Source organism: Rhinolophus sinicus, chromosome 16, assembly GCF_057876585.1.
Source record: "Rhinolophus sinicus isolate RSI-liver-muscle chromosome 16, RSI-T2T, whole genome shotgun sequence".
Lineage (NCBI taxonomy): Eukaryota > Metazoa > Chordata > Mammalia > Chiroptera > Rhinolophidae > Rhinolophus > Rhinolophus sinicus.
Genome location: NC_142516.1, coordinates 3,875,614 through 3,892,149, shown reverse-complemented (window position 1 = coordinate 3,892,149; position 16,536 = coordinate 3,875,614). Strand labels below are relative to the sequence as shown.

Sequence of the window (16,536 nt, the reverse complement as noted above, 5' to 3'; positions counted from 1 at the left end):
CCATCAAGGGAGGTGGACTGTCTTTCCCCAACCAGAGGAAGGACACAAAGAAGCAATGACATCCAGCACAGAGAGGGTGGGCAAGTTGCCCAAGGTCACACAGCCAGGAAGAAGTAGAGTCCAGATGCAAATCCCAAGCTTATAACATTGAGCTGCACAGCTGCCCCCTTTTCTCTCTATCTGATTGATTTTTAATAATGACCCCTTGTCTTATATACACCCTTCTTTGGCCTGCTTTATGACATTTAACAATACGTCCTGAATATCAAAGGAGGTCTTTTAAGATAAAAAAGAAATGCAACACCCCATCCCTTCACTTTCTGCCCCTCCTATTGTCCTCTTTCCCATCCAGAGCCTGGGGTCTGCTGGCAACAGGACTCCAGCTCCTGGCACAGTTGCCACTGCCTCGCCCATGCACCCCTCGGCGTGACAGGGTCTGGTCAGGCCCCCAGAGTCACCATGCCAGTGATCCTGGTGACACAGAAGAAGTTGCTGTCCTGCAAGCGTGGGCCCGAGGCTGGAAGGCCAGGTGGGTGCATGTCGGTGGCAGCTGCCTTCTGGCCAGAGGACTCCTCCTTTGCTGACTGAGCAGGTGGCCCTTGGGACCCAGCCAGGAGCTGGAATGGAGCCTGGAGTCTTGGGAGCTCCAGGAGGTGTGCCCTGAAGCTGATGCCGAAGGCCTGGGTCTGTCCTGCACTGCACATGTCACAGCTGACCAAGAGCGAACATTTCTGCCCTGAAGGGGAAGGTGGGTCCAAAGGCAGAAAGGCTGGTGGTTAAGGCCACAGACTCTGAAGTCCGACCACCTGGGTTTGAAGCTGTCCCTCCATCACCCGGATGACCTTGGGCAAGTTACTCAATCTCTCGGGGCCTCAGTCTCCTTGACTATGAAATGGGGGTGTTAAAAATAGTTAAAACATCAGAGGCTATTGTAAGGATTAAACATGTTAAAACAGGTAATGCCCAGAACAGTGCTTGGCACATAGTGTCAATAATGTCAGCTGTTATTATCCATTTCCTGCATCTCCCCTGTGGGGACAGAGCCAGGAGTGCAGTTTCCAGGCTCCCGGCCTCACCATTTATTACCCAAGGTGCTGGCTTGGGTAATAAATGGCTATCAACTGTGATCGGATGGCTATCAGCTGCGGCTAGTTGGCCGTCAGCTGTAACCAGTGAGCCATTGGCCACTAATGCAATTGCCGTGGTTACGCTTGCAGTGGATGGTGGGTGGCAAGTGTGGATTGGTTGGCACGGCGGACTGCAGTTAGCAAGGTGTTGGCTGGTTGGTTGTTGGTTGGCAGAGAAGCGGCCGGTGGATTGCTGATCATGTGGCTCCTGCTTCCTGCGTCTCCATCCCAGCCGCCAGCGAGACTATAGTGGTATGACTCCCCTATCTATGGCTCTGTGGGTGTTCCTTTTTGGCCTCACCATGTCCTGTGTTCTTATGCGGGGAGTGGGAGCTGAGACCCCGCATGACATCCCCCCATGGCCAAAAAAAAAACAACGCCCCTGCCAAGTGGGTACAGTATCCTTACTCTCTACAGAATTCAGGGTGGTGGTTACAACTACCAGGTGGGAGGGTGAGGGCGGAGTGTCAGCAAGAGGCACGACTGGCCTTTCCAGCCAGGCGCTAGTGAAGTCCCATTTCTCATGCCGGGTGGCGAGTGCACTGGTGTTGATTTCATGGTTAGCCTTCCATCCTGTACATTCTGATAGATATGACTTATTTCACTGGAAGTTTACGAGTTGGGTCCGTGCCCTCCAGGGACCTGAGGATCACTGTGGGCACACAGTCCTCGGGTCACAAACTGCTTGGGCTGCTAACTGTACCTTCATTCACTAGGGAAGAGCAGATCTTCCCCTAGTGGCTACTTTCTAACTTTGGGAAGGTTGAAAATTAAGCTTGAGATGATGTGGTAAGTTAAAACCATGTAAAGCACTCATGCTTTTATATCAAATTATATTTGTTAAAGAGCATTTGATAGTTAAGGTGTTTTTAACACCTTTTAAGAGGATGTGGCATATTAAGATTAGTTTTGTTGTTTCAATTTAAAACCTACTGAATAACTCGGTTTAGAATTCAACTAGAAAGTTTATTTCATTGAATGGGATTTTTACAAGAACTTGGGACTCAACATGTTTACAAGTTTAATTTATGAGATTGCCTAGAGCAGCTTAAAGACGAGAAGAGGTCAGACATTTGAAGGGTTTCAAAAGAAAATTAAATAGATTTCACGTATAAATGCAATTTTAAAAGGAAGAAGTGATATCCTGGCAAATGGCAGAGCAGGAAGCGCCAGGGGTCTGTCCCCAAGTGACGAGGAAAACACAGCATCAACTATGTCAGAATCTGCCGGTAACTGCTGTGCCCAGGGGTGTTTGGTAATGGACCCCAGGGGGGACCAGGAAGAGGCCCCTGTGAGCCGGGGCCTGGGGCTGGTGGGAGAATCCCTGCTTATTCGGCTGGTTTTCTTTTCTCCTTGAAGCCCCAAGGCCTGATGCAATCAGGGGGCTGCACTACGAGCTGACAGCAGCCTGGGGTCCCCAAAATCCTCAGAGGAAACCCATCCCCCAGCCAGAGGAAACAGGATGAGATGTTCCTGTGGTCTGAACAGTGATGGTGGCAGTGGAGGGAAAGTAGCCCTGTTCTTTTTTTTTTTAAATGAAACTTTTTTTTTTTAAACTTTTATTTATTTGTGTTTTTCCAGGACCCCTCAGCTCCAAGTCAAGTAGTTGTTTCAATCTACTGTATTTCCCCCCAAATAAGACCGGGTCTTATATTAATTTTTGCTCCAAAACACGCATTAGGGCTCATTTTCAGGGGACGTCTTATTTTTTTCATGTACAACAATCTACATTTATTCAAATACAGTCATGTCATCTTCTTCTGGAACATCGTCATAACCTACTAAATGCGTCTGTCTGGCTGACAATCTTAACTGGGGCTTATTTTCGGGGTAACACGGTAGTTTTGGAGGGCACAGCTCACAGTGGCCCATGTGGGAATCGAACTGGCAACCTTGTTATTAAGAGCACAGAGCTCTAACCAATTTAGTTACTGGCTGCCCCTGCCCTGTTCTTTTTTTTCCTCTTAAGCAGAACTCTGCTACAGAGCAGAGGACTCAAACGTAGGGTTGAAGAGCGAAGACCTGGGAACACGAGTTTTTGCACTATCTGTCGCTTGTCATCATCTAGTTATTATTATAGAACCCAAGTAACTGGAAATAAAACCTTTCATGACCTACGCCACCAAGACGGGGCAATGCAGGCGCAACCGCAATCTGCAGGCTCCTGTCCGGCTGTGTGTTTGGGTGATTCTGCGCCAACCCGATACGCAGGCAGCAGGGCCTCTGAGCAGCGCTGGAGGAGCTCAGAAACACCGGAGACCCTGGGCAGGGGGGCCCACTGGCCACTTCTCACATCCCCCGGCATATATTGGTCAACTACACTTGTCGCTGGGCTTTCAGTGCTCATTATGACTTTTGCTTGGAGTCTCAACCTCTTCTCTCTCTTGTTGGCACTTTCAGGGGCTCCCTACTGTCTTTAGGACAAGACTCCATTTCTGTCGAGCCTCAAAGGCGCTGCAGGATCTGCCTTCCTCAGCCACTGGCCTCGGCCTCATTTCTACCCCCACTAGTGGGTTCTCAGACTTAGCTGAGCTCTTTCTTCATCAGAGCTTCCAGGTTTTGTCTGAAATGCCAACTTCTGCTCCTCCCTACGCTCTCAGCCTCCTCTGACTCTCAGGCTAGAACGTCCACTTACGTGCCCAGCGTGGCACCTGTACAACCACCTGCACTGACCGGGTGGTCTTGGGCCCCATCATTTGCTCATGCGGGTTCTGTGCCAGGAATTGCAGTGCAGCTTAGCTCAGTGGTTCTGCCTTGGTCTCACAGTTCCAGTCAAGGTGTCGGCCGGGGCTGCAGCATCTGAAGGCTGGACTGGGGCCGGAGGGCCACTTCCAAGATGGCGCACGCACTGCCCATGCTGGTGCTGGCTGGCTGTTGGCGGGGGCCTCAGGCCGCCCCATGTGGATCTCTCCTTACACGGACCTCTCCCCACAGAGATTCCTGAGTGTCCTCCAGCGTGGCAGCTGGCTTCCTCAGAGCAAATGATCCGAGAGAGCACATCTGGCCTCCGCAATCACTCACGCCATCACCTCCACGCTACCCACATGGTCACATGTCGGCCCTGTTCACTGTAGGAGGGGACTACGTGAGTATGAGACTACTAGGAGGGACCAGTGTACCCCATGTCCGTGAGAGTTCGGTCAATGAAACAGAACCACTGCAAACAATAAATATATTGGTTTCGGGCAGTGGAGTTGGTTAAACGCCGGTAGTCTGTCATCGTCACGTCTCATGTTGGAGCTTGAAGTCGGCAGGCAGTTGGGGAAGGAAGATGGATGTAAAGAGGGAGAGCAGGGACAAGCTGGACCCTGTGGGGTGGCTGGAACCATGCCAGCCTGCCTGCACCTTTGCAGATGTGGGTGACCTGCCGTGAAGCCAAACATCCACTTGGCCAGGGCATGGGAGAAGCTGCAGAATGAGATGGGAAGGAGGCCCCTGCTGCGGGCCTGGCTGCAGCCCCACGCCAACAAGCAGCAGGGAAGTGACAACCGGCGTCAGCTCTAAGTACCTGGTGCCTCTGGCCCAACCTGCAGAGCCTGTGAACAATGGGGCTGCTGCTTTCGTTTCTGGCCTCCAAGTCTCAGTCTCTCTTATGGCCCATCCTGAAGAAAACACAAGGGAACTCTGGGAAGGCAGCCTACCCAAGGTGACAACTTACAAACTGCAATGGGACTGGATGTTTCTGTGTGTCCCCCGACCGTTTGGTATGTTGAAATCCTACCCCCCAAGGTGATGTTATTTGGGGCCTTCGAGAGGTGATGAGGGTGTAGCCCCATGAACGGGGTCAGTGCCCTCGTACAAGAGGCCCCCGAGAGCTCCCTCGCCCCTTCTGCCCTGTGAGCACACAGGAGACGTCTGTTAGCAGACGCTGAAGCTGCTGGCGCCCTGATCTGGGACTCCAGCCTCCAGAAGTGAGAGATAGGACTTGCCATTTATAAGCTGCTGTCTCTGGTCTTCTGTTGTAGCAGCCGGAACAGGTTAAGACTTGTAGCCTCTTCCTCTCCAGAACCTCAGGGATTGGGGCCTGGAATTTTAGAATTTATTGGTGGAATCAGAAGAGAATTCAAACCCCAAATAGGGTTTTCAGGAAAAGAAAGTGCGGCCGATAGGGGTTGTGAACTGTCCATGGCCAACAGCAAAGGCGGAGCTAAGGTGGACCTGCTTCCTTTCCGGTTAATACCAGCTCCCTCCCTTGTCCCATTTCTGCGGCTGCGTGGCTCTCGCTGGCACCTAGTGTAGTGGTTCTAAGCAGGGGTCTGGGTCACGAGAACTGCGCCTTTCCTAGTTCTTAGCTTCATCACCAGGGCAAGTCACGTCAGCGATACGTCCCTGTCTTCTAACATCTATACAATGGTGACGGTGCCCGTCTGTACATCATGGGCTTCGGGGGAGAACTCAAGACACCATGGATGGGAGTCCAGAGGCCAGCAGGTTCACACCAGGTATTGTGACGAACGCCAGCACGCACAGGGGACCGCCTCCCACGGCTGTGAACACCCCATTTGTGGGCACTGTATGCTATGTGACTTGGCAAGTGCCTTCTGCACAGGACAGCGACAGTAACTCAGGTCCTTGAAGAGTGATGGAGCTGTGCCCTGTGCACAGACTGTCTCTATGGTGCTGCACGACGCTGTCAATTCTTACACTGAAGCTAAATTTTAGTTTGCTCCTTGAATTATTTATTCTGCAAACAATGAATGGTGAAACCCAGGAGGGGGTGGTGGCTGCATGTGTTGAGTAGGTCAGCAGGGACTTAAAAAACCATTGCTACAGTGGCAGCAGCAGTGAATCCCACAGAGGAAACGGCCGTTGCAGAACACGCATCTCTCCTCAGGTCACCGGCGGATTTATCAGGCACCTAACTCCCGGACACGTCCTTTTACCCTCCCGGGACATTTGTGTCCGGAAAGAGCAAGCGTTCGGTGCTGTCTGCCCGCTCACCTGAGGCCTGCGAACATGCCAGCATGGCAAAGGTGCACGCCACCCTGGAGGCACTGCTTCCAGAGTCACCTTCCACATGTGTATCCATCAGCAGTTAGCCCGGCCCGGACATCTACACTCTGCCCCTGGGGGCTCCTTTCATGCGTCACCATTCACTTGTCCCTTCTCCGTCAGCCCTCCCCAGTTGCAGCCTAATGGTGAACACGTATTTCTGTTGGACCAAATTCCACCATCTAACACCACCATGGTTGGCAACAAAGCACCTGATTTACCTTATAGATAAGATTCCAAAGAGCTGGGAAGCAAGGAGAGGTGGGGTGGGGGCTGGATAGTAAGCCCGATAAAAGCAAACCCCCAAAACAAATCAAATGGCTGACAAAATGGGTAACCTGGTAAATATACTGCACCTTAGGTTTAATAACAGGACTCCGAACCCATGTCAGGTTTGTTTCCACTTTGTAGTTCTGCCATTTTTTCTTAAAATTTAGGTTTTAACAAAGACAATAGACCTACTGTTTGCCAAATCCCAGCTATGAATTATTCAGAGCATAGAAAGAGTCAAGCTACAGCAAAAAATTATCAATGTACACGATTAATTTTAGAAAATAGTTTAGTTATTTTTGTTACAAAACATTTGCAGAATGTTCACATGTATGTATCTAATGTGCTCCTGATTATACATGAAAACAGCTAAATAAACCGTACACAATAAATCCAAGGCAAATCATATACAAAGAAGCAAAAATAAGTAGAATATATTTGTGTTGGAAGAACTAATATTCAAAGAAGACAGGGCACTTTTCTCCAATGCCACGGCACGGATGAAGCCAACTGCCATTTGTCACCTTGCAGCAGGATTAACTACCAATCAACGACACTGCTATGACAGCCACGTCAAGAAATGCCACATTTATGTATGCAATGCTTTATGTAAATACTTTTACCAACCGGAACAACAGTTTCAAATGCAAGGTCAGATATGCCTGAATTCTATGGGAGAGGCTGTGGGGACAGGCCTGCGCCTGAGCAAGGGCTATGCAGGGCTCCTAATTCTTGCATAATCAGACCAGGTGAGCAGAACCAGTGAGAATGGGCATGGAACTTAACTGGCAACAGGACTGCGCGGGTGCTGTATGAGCAGAGTGGGAGGAAGGCCTGACTCCACTGCTTTTGTCACGCCTCCTTCACAGACTTAAGAGTTTTTAGACTACACTGTCACCACTCCAAGTATCTGCTAAACTGAGCATTTTACCGAGGGAGCAGGAAAGAAAACTGAAAGTAACAATGAATGAGCTTTCCTGCCCAAGGCACATGCAGGAAGCTTGTGGGACCTTGACCCCTGTACTTCCTCAGATAACGTGGCCAAGGACCAAGTCTCCACCCACCAACAGGAGTGACACACGTGTTCCCTCAGCGTCAGTGAGAGGGACGTGGGCACTGAAGAAGTAGGATGTTTAAACACTTGGCCACCAGACACTGTTTTCACGAGCTCTTCCTCATCCACTTCCATTAGGGTTTCTGACTAACACAAGCCCTTTTTGCTCAAAAAGCGAAGGACAAAGGAAATTTCAAATGGCGCATGTTCAGCTTCGGGGGAGCTCGTGGGCTGGGCTGCACAGCCTTCACCACAGAGCTGGTTCTGCCAACTGCCCCTCGCGTGCGTGCACACCCATCACCCCTGGCATACACTGTGCGCGCGTCTGGAGAACTGGACTCTGCGATGGCAGCGCCCCCCTTGTCCACATCTGAAAGCCGCGCTCAGCACCGTCGTGCTCCCTTCACACAAGCACAGGCCCCTCGAGAACAGCACTGTTCCCATCAGGTAAGATGGTTTCCAGATCACAGGGACCTGTCGGCTCTCTCCCAGGTGCTGAGCTCTAAGCGCTCGCCCTTCTCTTTTCCAAAGGTGTTTCTTTCCTGCCTATAATCCTACGTCCGCCTGCCCTCCTGGTTCCCAAGCTGCCTGGTGACCAGAATCCCTTGGGAAGGTGTTAACGTGGCACTGACCAGGCTCTACCTAGAACTAATGGATGAGCTGGGTCCCCCTGCCAGGGGGCAGCTTGCACAAGCAAACCGAGGTGGTTCGTACACAGCCAGCAGGGGCAACCGCTGGGCTGCTCAGTCACCCGCCAGTTACAGGAAGCTCCCAGCTTGCTGGGGGCATGAGTGAGAATTCAAGGGCTACTCCTTCATTTCACAGCCCCTGTTTTAAGAGGGAGAAGTGTAGCTAGAGAGCGACACGCTAGAGAACAGGTAGACGGACACGCTAGCCGTCGCCAAGGTGCCTTGTCTAACAGACCTGCAGAACTTGACCTAAACCTAACTGCTTCCTACTCCCCGGGACACTCCGTTGTTTTCTTAAATGGAAATAGAGACGTCTGAGCCGCCCGGTGACTGGGCTGTCAGAGATCTGTCTCGCCGTAACAATGGCTGGAAGGACCTGTCTTCCTCCTAGTTTTGTCTTTTTAAATATAAAGTTTGTTCTGGTGAAAGTGATTAATATTTTAAGGAGGGGAAAGAATAGCAGTTTACCAGATTAAATTTGAAAAGGATTTTGTTATGTGCTATACAAATATACACTCCAACTTTTAAACATTCACTTGGGTCTGATCTGCCACAGGAGAACGAGAGAGCCACAGCATTTGTCTGGCTCTCCAGGCCGTTATGCCCCTGAGTTTTTGCAACTGATTTAAGGGGAAAAAAATACTTAAGACGACCAACAGGCCCAGGGATTTGGACACATTTCCCATGTTTCCCAGCAGCACACAAACTCCTTTAAGAAGAAAATCATCTTATCTGGACAGTGCTAGTAGCCGGTCAGCTTCATTTGCACAATGCTTGTGGCTGACAGGCCACGTCACCTACAAAAGCTTTCTTTTCTTTGAACTACTGCTGTCCTCCTCGGCCGGAGCCTCGCTGTCCCAGCCCGAGTTCCTCTTGCGGGGCTGGCTCCACTGCTCCCGGTCCCCCTCACTGAGAGCCCTAGTGTCTCTTCGGTGGCTGAGCTCCCCTGCCTGGTCACATTTTCTTGGGTCTGTGGCGGCCTCCGTGCTAACAGCTGGAGGTTCACACGGCCCGGGAGGCCTGTGGCTGCTCCCTGGGGCAGGGGGCGGCTCCACGAGGCTGCCCAGAGCCTGGGGGCTCACGGGGAAGCCCGGCTCTCCCGAGGGCAGTGGTGCTGCGGGACACTGGGGGCTCGAGGGCTGTGGCTCCCGGAGGCACTTGGCTGGGGCTTCGAGGCTCAGGGCCAGCCTCCGCAGCAGCCGTGGGTCCCGGAGCTGGTCCTTCCCAGGAGGCCTTTCTGGGTCCTTTACAGCAGCAGTGACGGCGGCTTCCTTGAAGTCTGGGGGCGTGTGGCACAGGGAAGGAGTAACAGATGCCTTGGCAAGTTCGGCGTCTGGCTTGTTGCCGGGCAGGCCACCCGGGGACCTGGGCCCCCCTGGGGGCGTGGGTGGGGGGTGAGTCAGGCTCCTCTGCAGCGCGGGCTTCAGCTTCAGGATCTTCACCGCGTCGTGTTTATAGCTTTTGTCGCAGGTCCTGACGATGGCCCCGCGCCGCTGCGCGTCCTGAATCAGGTGGTTCCAATGCTGATTCTCCTTGGAACAAGAAGGGAGAAACAATTATACCCCACAGAAACACTCGGGTGCTTGGGCAGCAGGAAGCTTCAGCTTCATTTCTGAACAAACGAGACACATACATTCACGAGTAGGTTCTCGAGAATCTGGTACCTCGTCAGGCCGGGCTGAGAGGAAAAGTAAGACAGAATGACAAAGCCACGGCACTAGGAAAGTCACCAGCTGTATGGAAGCCGCTGATGCAACCTCGTGTCACTCCTTACATTCCAATTAATAACAATGAAACAGAGTTAACAATTCAGTTGCACCAGCCACACCACACTGCTCAGCCACAGGTAACCGGAGGTGAGTGTCCTGGGCAGCACAGACCACAACAGCTCCGTCATCCCAGAACGTTCCCTGGGTGTCGCTCTTCTAGAGTCTTGCCTGTCTCTTGGAAGTCTAACCTTCTGGAACAGGAAGGCTTGGCTTCAGAAAGGCCTAACTTTTAAGTGCATGTGACTGTTCCAAAAAAAGGTTCATAGCTTTCTTTCCTCAAATTCCCAGCGGCCTCCCAAATGTCAAAGGGCTAAATCACCTTAATCCACTGAAATACGACTCCAGATACAGTGCCGCGTTCTGTCTTTTCTAGAGGAGCTGAAGGTACAGACAGCACTTCTGAGGAAAAGACACCAACCCAACTGCACACACCTCTCCTCTCTTCCCTTTCCTAGTTTCCTCAACAATAAATTGCTTCTTTATAACCTTCAGAACCTGGGACGCTTTAGAAAGAAAAAAGAATGAGCATGAGGGAGAGAGAAAAAGTAAGACACACATCAAAGGAAAGAGAAGGAAGAGGACGGCCCCCGCGCTGGGCTGCCATCCCCCAGGGTGGGTGAGGTGGGGGGAGGCCGCCCACGAGCACCTCCTTGCTGTGTGACCAAGTCACCTGACCGTTCTGAGCCTGGTTCCTCATCCATAAAATAGGAAAGTTTCATTTAATTGATTCTGAATGCACACCGGCTTCCCATCTTCCCATCTCTGAATGTGGGGTGGCTCTTGGCTGGGAAGCAGTTCGTGACCTTAATCCTGGGGATTTCACAGCCAGGCAACTACACTATACGCCCCTGACTTTTAGCCAATAAACCATTAAAAAAAAATGCATCCCGGCTCTTGCCTGAAAACCTGTCCCCAGACATCTTCTGATGAGACAAGAGAAGTACTAGCATTAAGGCTTGGCGAATGGAGGCAGGGGTTGGAAGAAAACCCAGGAGACAGACCATGCTGGGGCACCAACCCTTCTGCCTGCACAGGGGACGTACATGTATGAACAGGGACACGTGCCCTTGAACTGGGCAATAATTCAGCAGTGCTAGATACTGAAATTGGAATACTTTTAGCAGTATCTTAACCTATTCGTTTTATCTGTATTTTCTTTTATGTATGAACGCAAGTGACAGGATGGAATCTGTCTAAACAAGCCTAAAAGAGTTCTTTCAATAAATATAAAACAAAAATTCTAGGTGAAAATAAAGTGTCATGTCACTGTTTAACAGTAGTATATAAAATGATGATGCACGTTATAATTAATGGCTTCTTGAATTTGACAAGCTATGGTGACTTCACGGGGTTTTTGTGAGGCTTAAAGGAAGCCACGTAAATAAAGTGCAGTGACTGGCACACACCAGCCAGGCCCACGGAAGCAGCCCCAGCTGCACGGCCTGGATCTCCACCTCCCTCAGGAAAGCTCGAGAGATTCCTACCCTGAGGCTGAAACACAGAAGGGAAGCAGACGGCCCTGCTGCCATTTCTGCCACATCCACTGCACCTGAACTTGGTATTGAACCCAATCCTGAGATCACACACAAACAGCTTTGAAAGCGCTGTGAGTCTTGGTTTCTCAGAGGAAACCAAATGCCTTAACCATTAATTCCATTTCCTAAGGGAAACTGAACTAAAGAAACCCCCGCCCCCCAAAAAACCCCAAGGACAACAAAAGTAAGTGTGACAGCCCAAATGATAAATCGGGAGTTTTCTATTCTATTCTTTCTGTCTCTTTTTGGAGCCTGGGTTCCTAGAGTGAAGACAGTGTCACAACTACAGGCCCGTGGTTTTCAAATTTGTGTCATTGTGGCCTGGGGACTCACAAAGACTTTCTAAGAAGGATGCAGAACGGCGAACGGAAATCAATTCTCAACTTCCAAACTCAGCTTCCTATGCCCTCCTGGGGCTTTCTTGCCCCTTTTCTTCATCCTTCAGTCACAAGGACTCTCGTCCATCTCAAATCTGACCACAGGGGCACTGTCAGAGCATGTCAAAACTGGGAGCCAAATGAAGAGAGCAGTAAAAATAGGGGCGCCCACAAGGACTCCTGTAATCAGGGTGCCTCTGAGAAACACGGCTCTAATAACATTCTACTTTCCAGGTTTAAACATTATCAAAATTCAACTGTATAAAAATAGTAACTGTAATAGATTATTCAAGTGACAAGAAATCATTTTTTAATACTCAGATCCTTATGGTCACAGGAAAACTAACTTTTTAAAAAAAAACTTTTATTTTGAGGTAACTATAGATTGACAGGAAGTTGCAAAAAAAGTTCTGAGAGGTTCCCCTCACACAATCTCCCCAATTCGTTACGGAAAACATTTAGAACTTTCAATTTATACATAAATTTTTGTAGCAGAGAAGCATAATAGTGAGGTTAACAGGAAGGCTTTCAATTATAAAAATATATTACCCCACTGAATTTTATCCTCAAGTACGAATGGAAGTTTTATTTCAAAGAACAGAAAGAATAACAGTGATCTCTATTCCATTGGATGCATTTAAGAGTGATGTAATAATTTATTTTTAAAAGCTTTATTTTATGGATTCAAGACTTAAATGTAAAACCTGAAACCAAAAAAGCCCTACAAGAAAACACAGGCAGTAAACTCTCTGACACTACTCTTAGTAACATTTTTTTCTGATCTATCTCCTTGGGCAAGGGAAAAATAAAAAAAAATTGAACTACATCAAGCTAAGAAGTTTTTTCACAGCAAAGGAAACCAACAAAATGGAAAGACAGCCTACTGAATAGGAGAAGATATTCACCAATGACACATCCAGTAAGGGGTTAATATCCAAAATCTATAAAGAACTCATGCAACTTAACACCCAAAAAACTAACAATCCAATTTAAAAATGGGCAGAGGACCTGAATACACATTTCTCCAAAGAAGACCGATTGCCAACAGATATATAAAAAAATCCTCAACTTCACTAATCACCAGAAAAATGCAAATTAAAACCACAATGAGATGTCACTTCACACCTGTCAGAATGGCCATCACCAATAAATCAATAAACAACAAGTGATGGCGAGGCTGTGGAGAAAAGGGAACCCCAGCGCACTGTTGGTGAGATTGTAAATTGGTGCAGTCACTATGGAAAACAGTATGGAGGTTCCCCCAAAAATTAAAAATAGAACTACCTCATGACCCAGCAATTCCACTCCTGGATATTAATCCAAGGAAATCCAAAGCACTAATTCAAAAAGATACATGCACCCCTATGTTCATTGCAGCATTATTTACAACAGCCAAGATGTGGAAGCAACCTAAGTGTCCATCAATAGACGACTGTATAAAGAAGTGGTACATGTACAATGGAATATTACTCGGCCATAAAAAAGAATGAAATCTTACCATCTGTGACAACATGGATGGACTCATAGAGAGTATAATGCTAAGTGAAACAAGTCAGACAGAGAAAGACAAATACCATACAATCTCAATTATATGTGGAATCTAAAGAACAAAGTAAATGAACAAACAAAACAGAAACAGACTCACAGATGGAGGGAACAAAGTGATGATTGCCAGACGGGGGGGGGGGGGGGGGCTGGGGGCAGGATGACAAAAGGGATTAAGAAGTACAAACTGGTAGTTACAAAACCGTCATGGGGATGTAAAGTAAAGCATAGGGAATACAGTCAATAATACTGTAATTAGTATGTATGGTGCCAGGTGGGTACTAGACTAGTCAGGGCGAGAACTTCGTAAATTACATAAATGTCTATCTAACCACTATGCTGTACACCTGAAACTAATACAAAACAATACTGAATGTCAGTATTTACAAAGTGGTCCTGATAACGACTCCATTTGCATATGAAGACTAACTCTCCCTTAAAAAGCTGAGGGAGAAAAAAAATACCTATCCTGACCAGTTGTAGAAACAATCCTGAATAAGCTAATTACCTTTATACTTACATTCTCCTAGTATGTAACTTCGAGATACATAAAATTTTATTCCTTCTAAAAACTCAAAATAAAAATAAAAGCTCTATTTTAAAGGTCAGTATTTATAATACATTAGAAACAAAGTCTTCAGCAATACTTAAACTTAAAAATTGGGGGTACACAGCTTTTAAAATTCCTCCCAAGGGGCACACAAACAAAACTGAAGACCACAGACCTCCTGAGAGCTGAAAGAGGAAGACTGCACTTGGACGCCCCCTGGTGGTACTAAGACCAAAGGGAAAGGTCTACCAAGCCTGACTCCTCTCCTAAGATAACCCATGACGTTGTTAGGTAGAGAAATGAGAAAAACTGCAAGCTACTGCCTAAATGAGACAAGTAGCAAATACATGCTTTACGTAGTTGTAGTAACACCACATTAAGCTGGACCACTGTCTAACGAAGAGGGACCCTGGCCATGTCTTCTGGAGGAGCATCTGTCCTGACAGGAGCTCTGACGCCACTCGCTTCCGAGTGACAGGCACAGCACTGCTCTGAGTGCCGAAACAGAGACAATCACGCACACTCCCGCACACTCCCTCGCTGAGGCGTGAGGCCGGGCCAACAGCAGCATAGTTACTAGTGTTCACACAGTGCCAGGCACTGTTCGAGCACTTTACCCGTGTGGACTTACACATCATCTGCACAATCCAGGATGCACACAAATTCTTTTAAAGGTCACCTTGAGAGCACACGGGGGACACTTGGGCCCGGGGCTGACACAAGGTGAGAGGTTTCCCTGTATAAAAGCTCCAGGAAGAAGTTGCTGGAGGACACACAACTGGGGGAAGAGGCTTATTATTTAGTGGATCCCCGAAACCACTTCCATGTTGATGGAAAATAAAAACCAAACCTCGGCCCAGTATCAGTAACAATGAGCACACTTGTGAGCTCTCTGGTCGCCAAGAATTACCTACCATCAGGGTCCTCAAATGTCCAAGGATGAAGAGGCTGTACTTGGCCCGTGTAATGGTGACATTCAATCTCTGTAAACTTGCCAGAAATCTAGACAATAAAAAGGGGAAAGACAGAAAAAGAAGTTACTTCTTTCTACAGAATGACTGAGCGCAGGAGTGTGGGTGAGACACAGGCAGCCGCCTGAGGTTTCCTTGGGCTCCTGCTACCTCCTCAGTCACACGCTTTCTCCCGCTCTTCCCAGCACAGGGGACCTGGCACAAAAGCGGTTCCCATTAAAAACAGTAAAGAAAACACCAGTGCTTTCAAGTCGTGACTGCGGGGCATGATTACTATCAAAGGGACACAAGTGTCTGTCCATTTCCTATTTTGACTTGAATGAGATACTGGAAATATTAGCAGTATGATTTCTAAGCCTTCAGACATCCTAAAAAGATGATACTAGACGAATTAGTCTTAAATTTAAATATATTTGAGGTTATTAAAAATATTGTGGAACAAGTACAGAAATACACAACATCAGACAGATGTAACAACAGATCAGAAATACTAGAATTGGTGTATGATAACGCTGAAATGGCAAATGAGCTGGAAAAGAAATGACTATTTACAAAGTGGTCCTGATAACTGGACCCCATTTGCATATGCAGACTAACTAGGGAGGGGCAGAGACAACTAAATCACCATTACCTTTTAAGAACAATGAAACATATGTACAGTCTGTAAATTCCATCTGCTATTCCTGAGAGAAAAAACTCTGAGGGTCCTGAGACTCAGGGGAGTTTTCTGTCACCCACTCCAGTGTCCCTGGCATCTTCAGTCAATAAACTGACAATAGTTAAGGTGAATAAACTTAGCCAAAGCAGAAAACAGAGAAAGAAGAGGAAAAACCACTTTATGACACATCCCACAGGAGAGTAAGAGGCCCCTGCAAAGTACGCTTGATCCAATGATTTATTTCCCTCTTATTAAATAAAAGAACAGATTTACACTGTGACATGGGTTAACATACAAGGTATCAAGAAAAGCAAACCTAACAGTGGATCAATTTCACAACTTAAAAAATCAATGACAGTATCTCACCCGATTGAGCCTTGCATGGCGTTTGCTCTGACACACGTAACAATGACACAATCTTTCTGACGACCCTGGAATGCATCCACAGTGTCTACTTCTGCTAACCTGCTTACAAAAGAGACACATTTACTGGAAAAAGTCAGAGAATCACAAAATATACATATTTACATAGTACTGTTTTTCAGAACTTTTTTCACGGGCATCTTTACTTACTGAAATACAATTCACGTAACACAAAACTCACCATCGTACAGTGTGTACCGTTCAGTGGTTCCTGTGCCTTCACTATGTTGTGCAGCCATCACCATTATCGAATTTCACAACATGTCAGTCACCCAAAAGAGAAACCCCGTGCCCCTCCGCCGTCAGTCTCAATCTCCCCCCTCCCCAGGCCCTGACAACCACTCATCTACTTTCTGGAAATTTCATATACATGGAATCACAATACATGTGGCCTTTTGTGTTTGGCTTCTCTCACTCGGTAGTGTTTTCAAGGTTCATCTATGTTGCAGCGTGGCTCAGCACTGCATTCCTTTTACGACTGAATACATGATGGTACAGGTGTATCGACATCCAGGTATCCAGTTACAAAACCTGGTCTTGAGTTCTTTGTCGGGAAGTGTTTGATTACTACTTTTT

General features: G+C 47.9%; 1 protein-coding gene and 1 long non-coding RNA gene across 9 annotated transcripts in view; one reads left to right on the top strand and one right to left on the bottom strand.

Moving 5' to 3' along the window:
- The first annotated feature begins 1,237 nt into the window (after positions 1–1,237).
- On the top strand, positions 1,238–7,340 carry LOC148754937 (uncharacterized). The gene is made up of 2 exons (XR_016019380.1): positions 1,238–1,379; positions 4,062–7,340. It is a non-coding gene; the product is annotated as an uncharacterized LOC148754937 (long non-coding RNA).
- The window catches only part of SETX (senataxin), a 59,894-nt gene continuing 50,018 nt past the window's right edge, over positions 6,661–16,536 (bottom strand). For 5 of the 8 annotated variants that reach the window (XM_088793264.1, XM_088793268.1, XM_088793272.1 and 2 more), the window contains 3 exons: positions 15,904–16,005; positions 14,823–14,910; positions 6,661–9,664 (listed from right to left, as the gene is read on the bottom strand). In XM_088793264.1, the coding sequence (XP_088649390.1) occupies positions 8,930–9,664; positions 14,823–14,910; positions 15,904–16,005 (925 nt within the window). In that variant the 3' untranslated portion in view covers positions 6,661–8,929. The remainder of the gene's footprint in view (positions 9,665–14,822; positions 14,911–15,903; positions 16,006–16,536) is intronic. The other 3 variants (XM_088793267.1, XM_088793270.1, XM_088793269.1) reach the window with 2 other exon arrangements.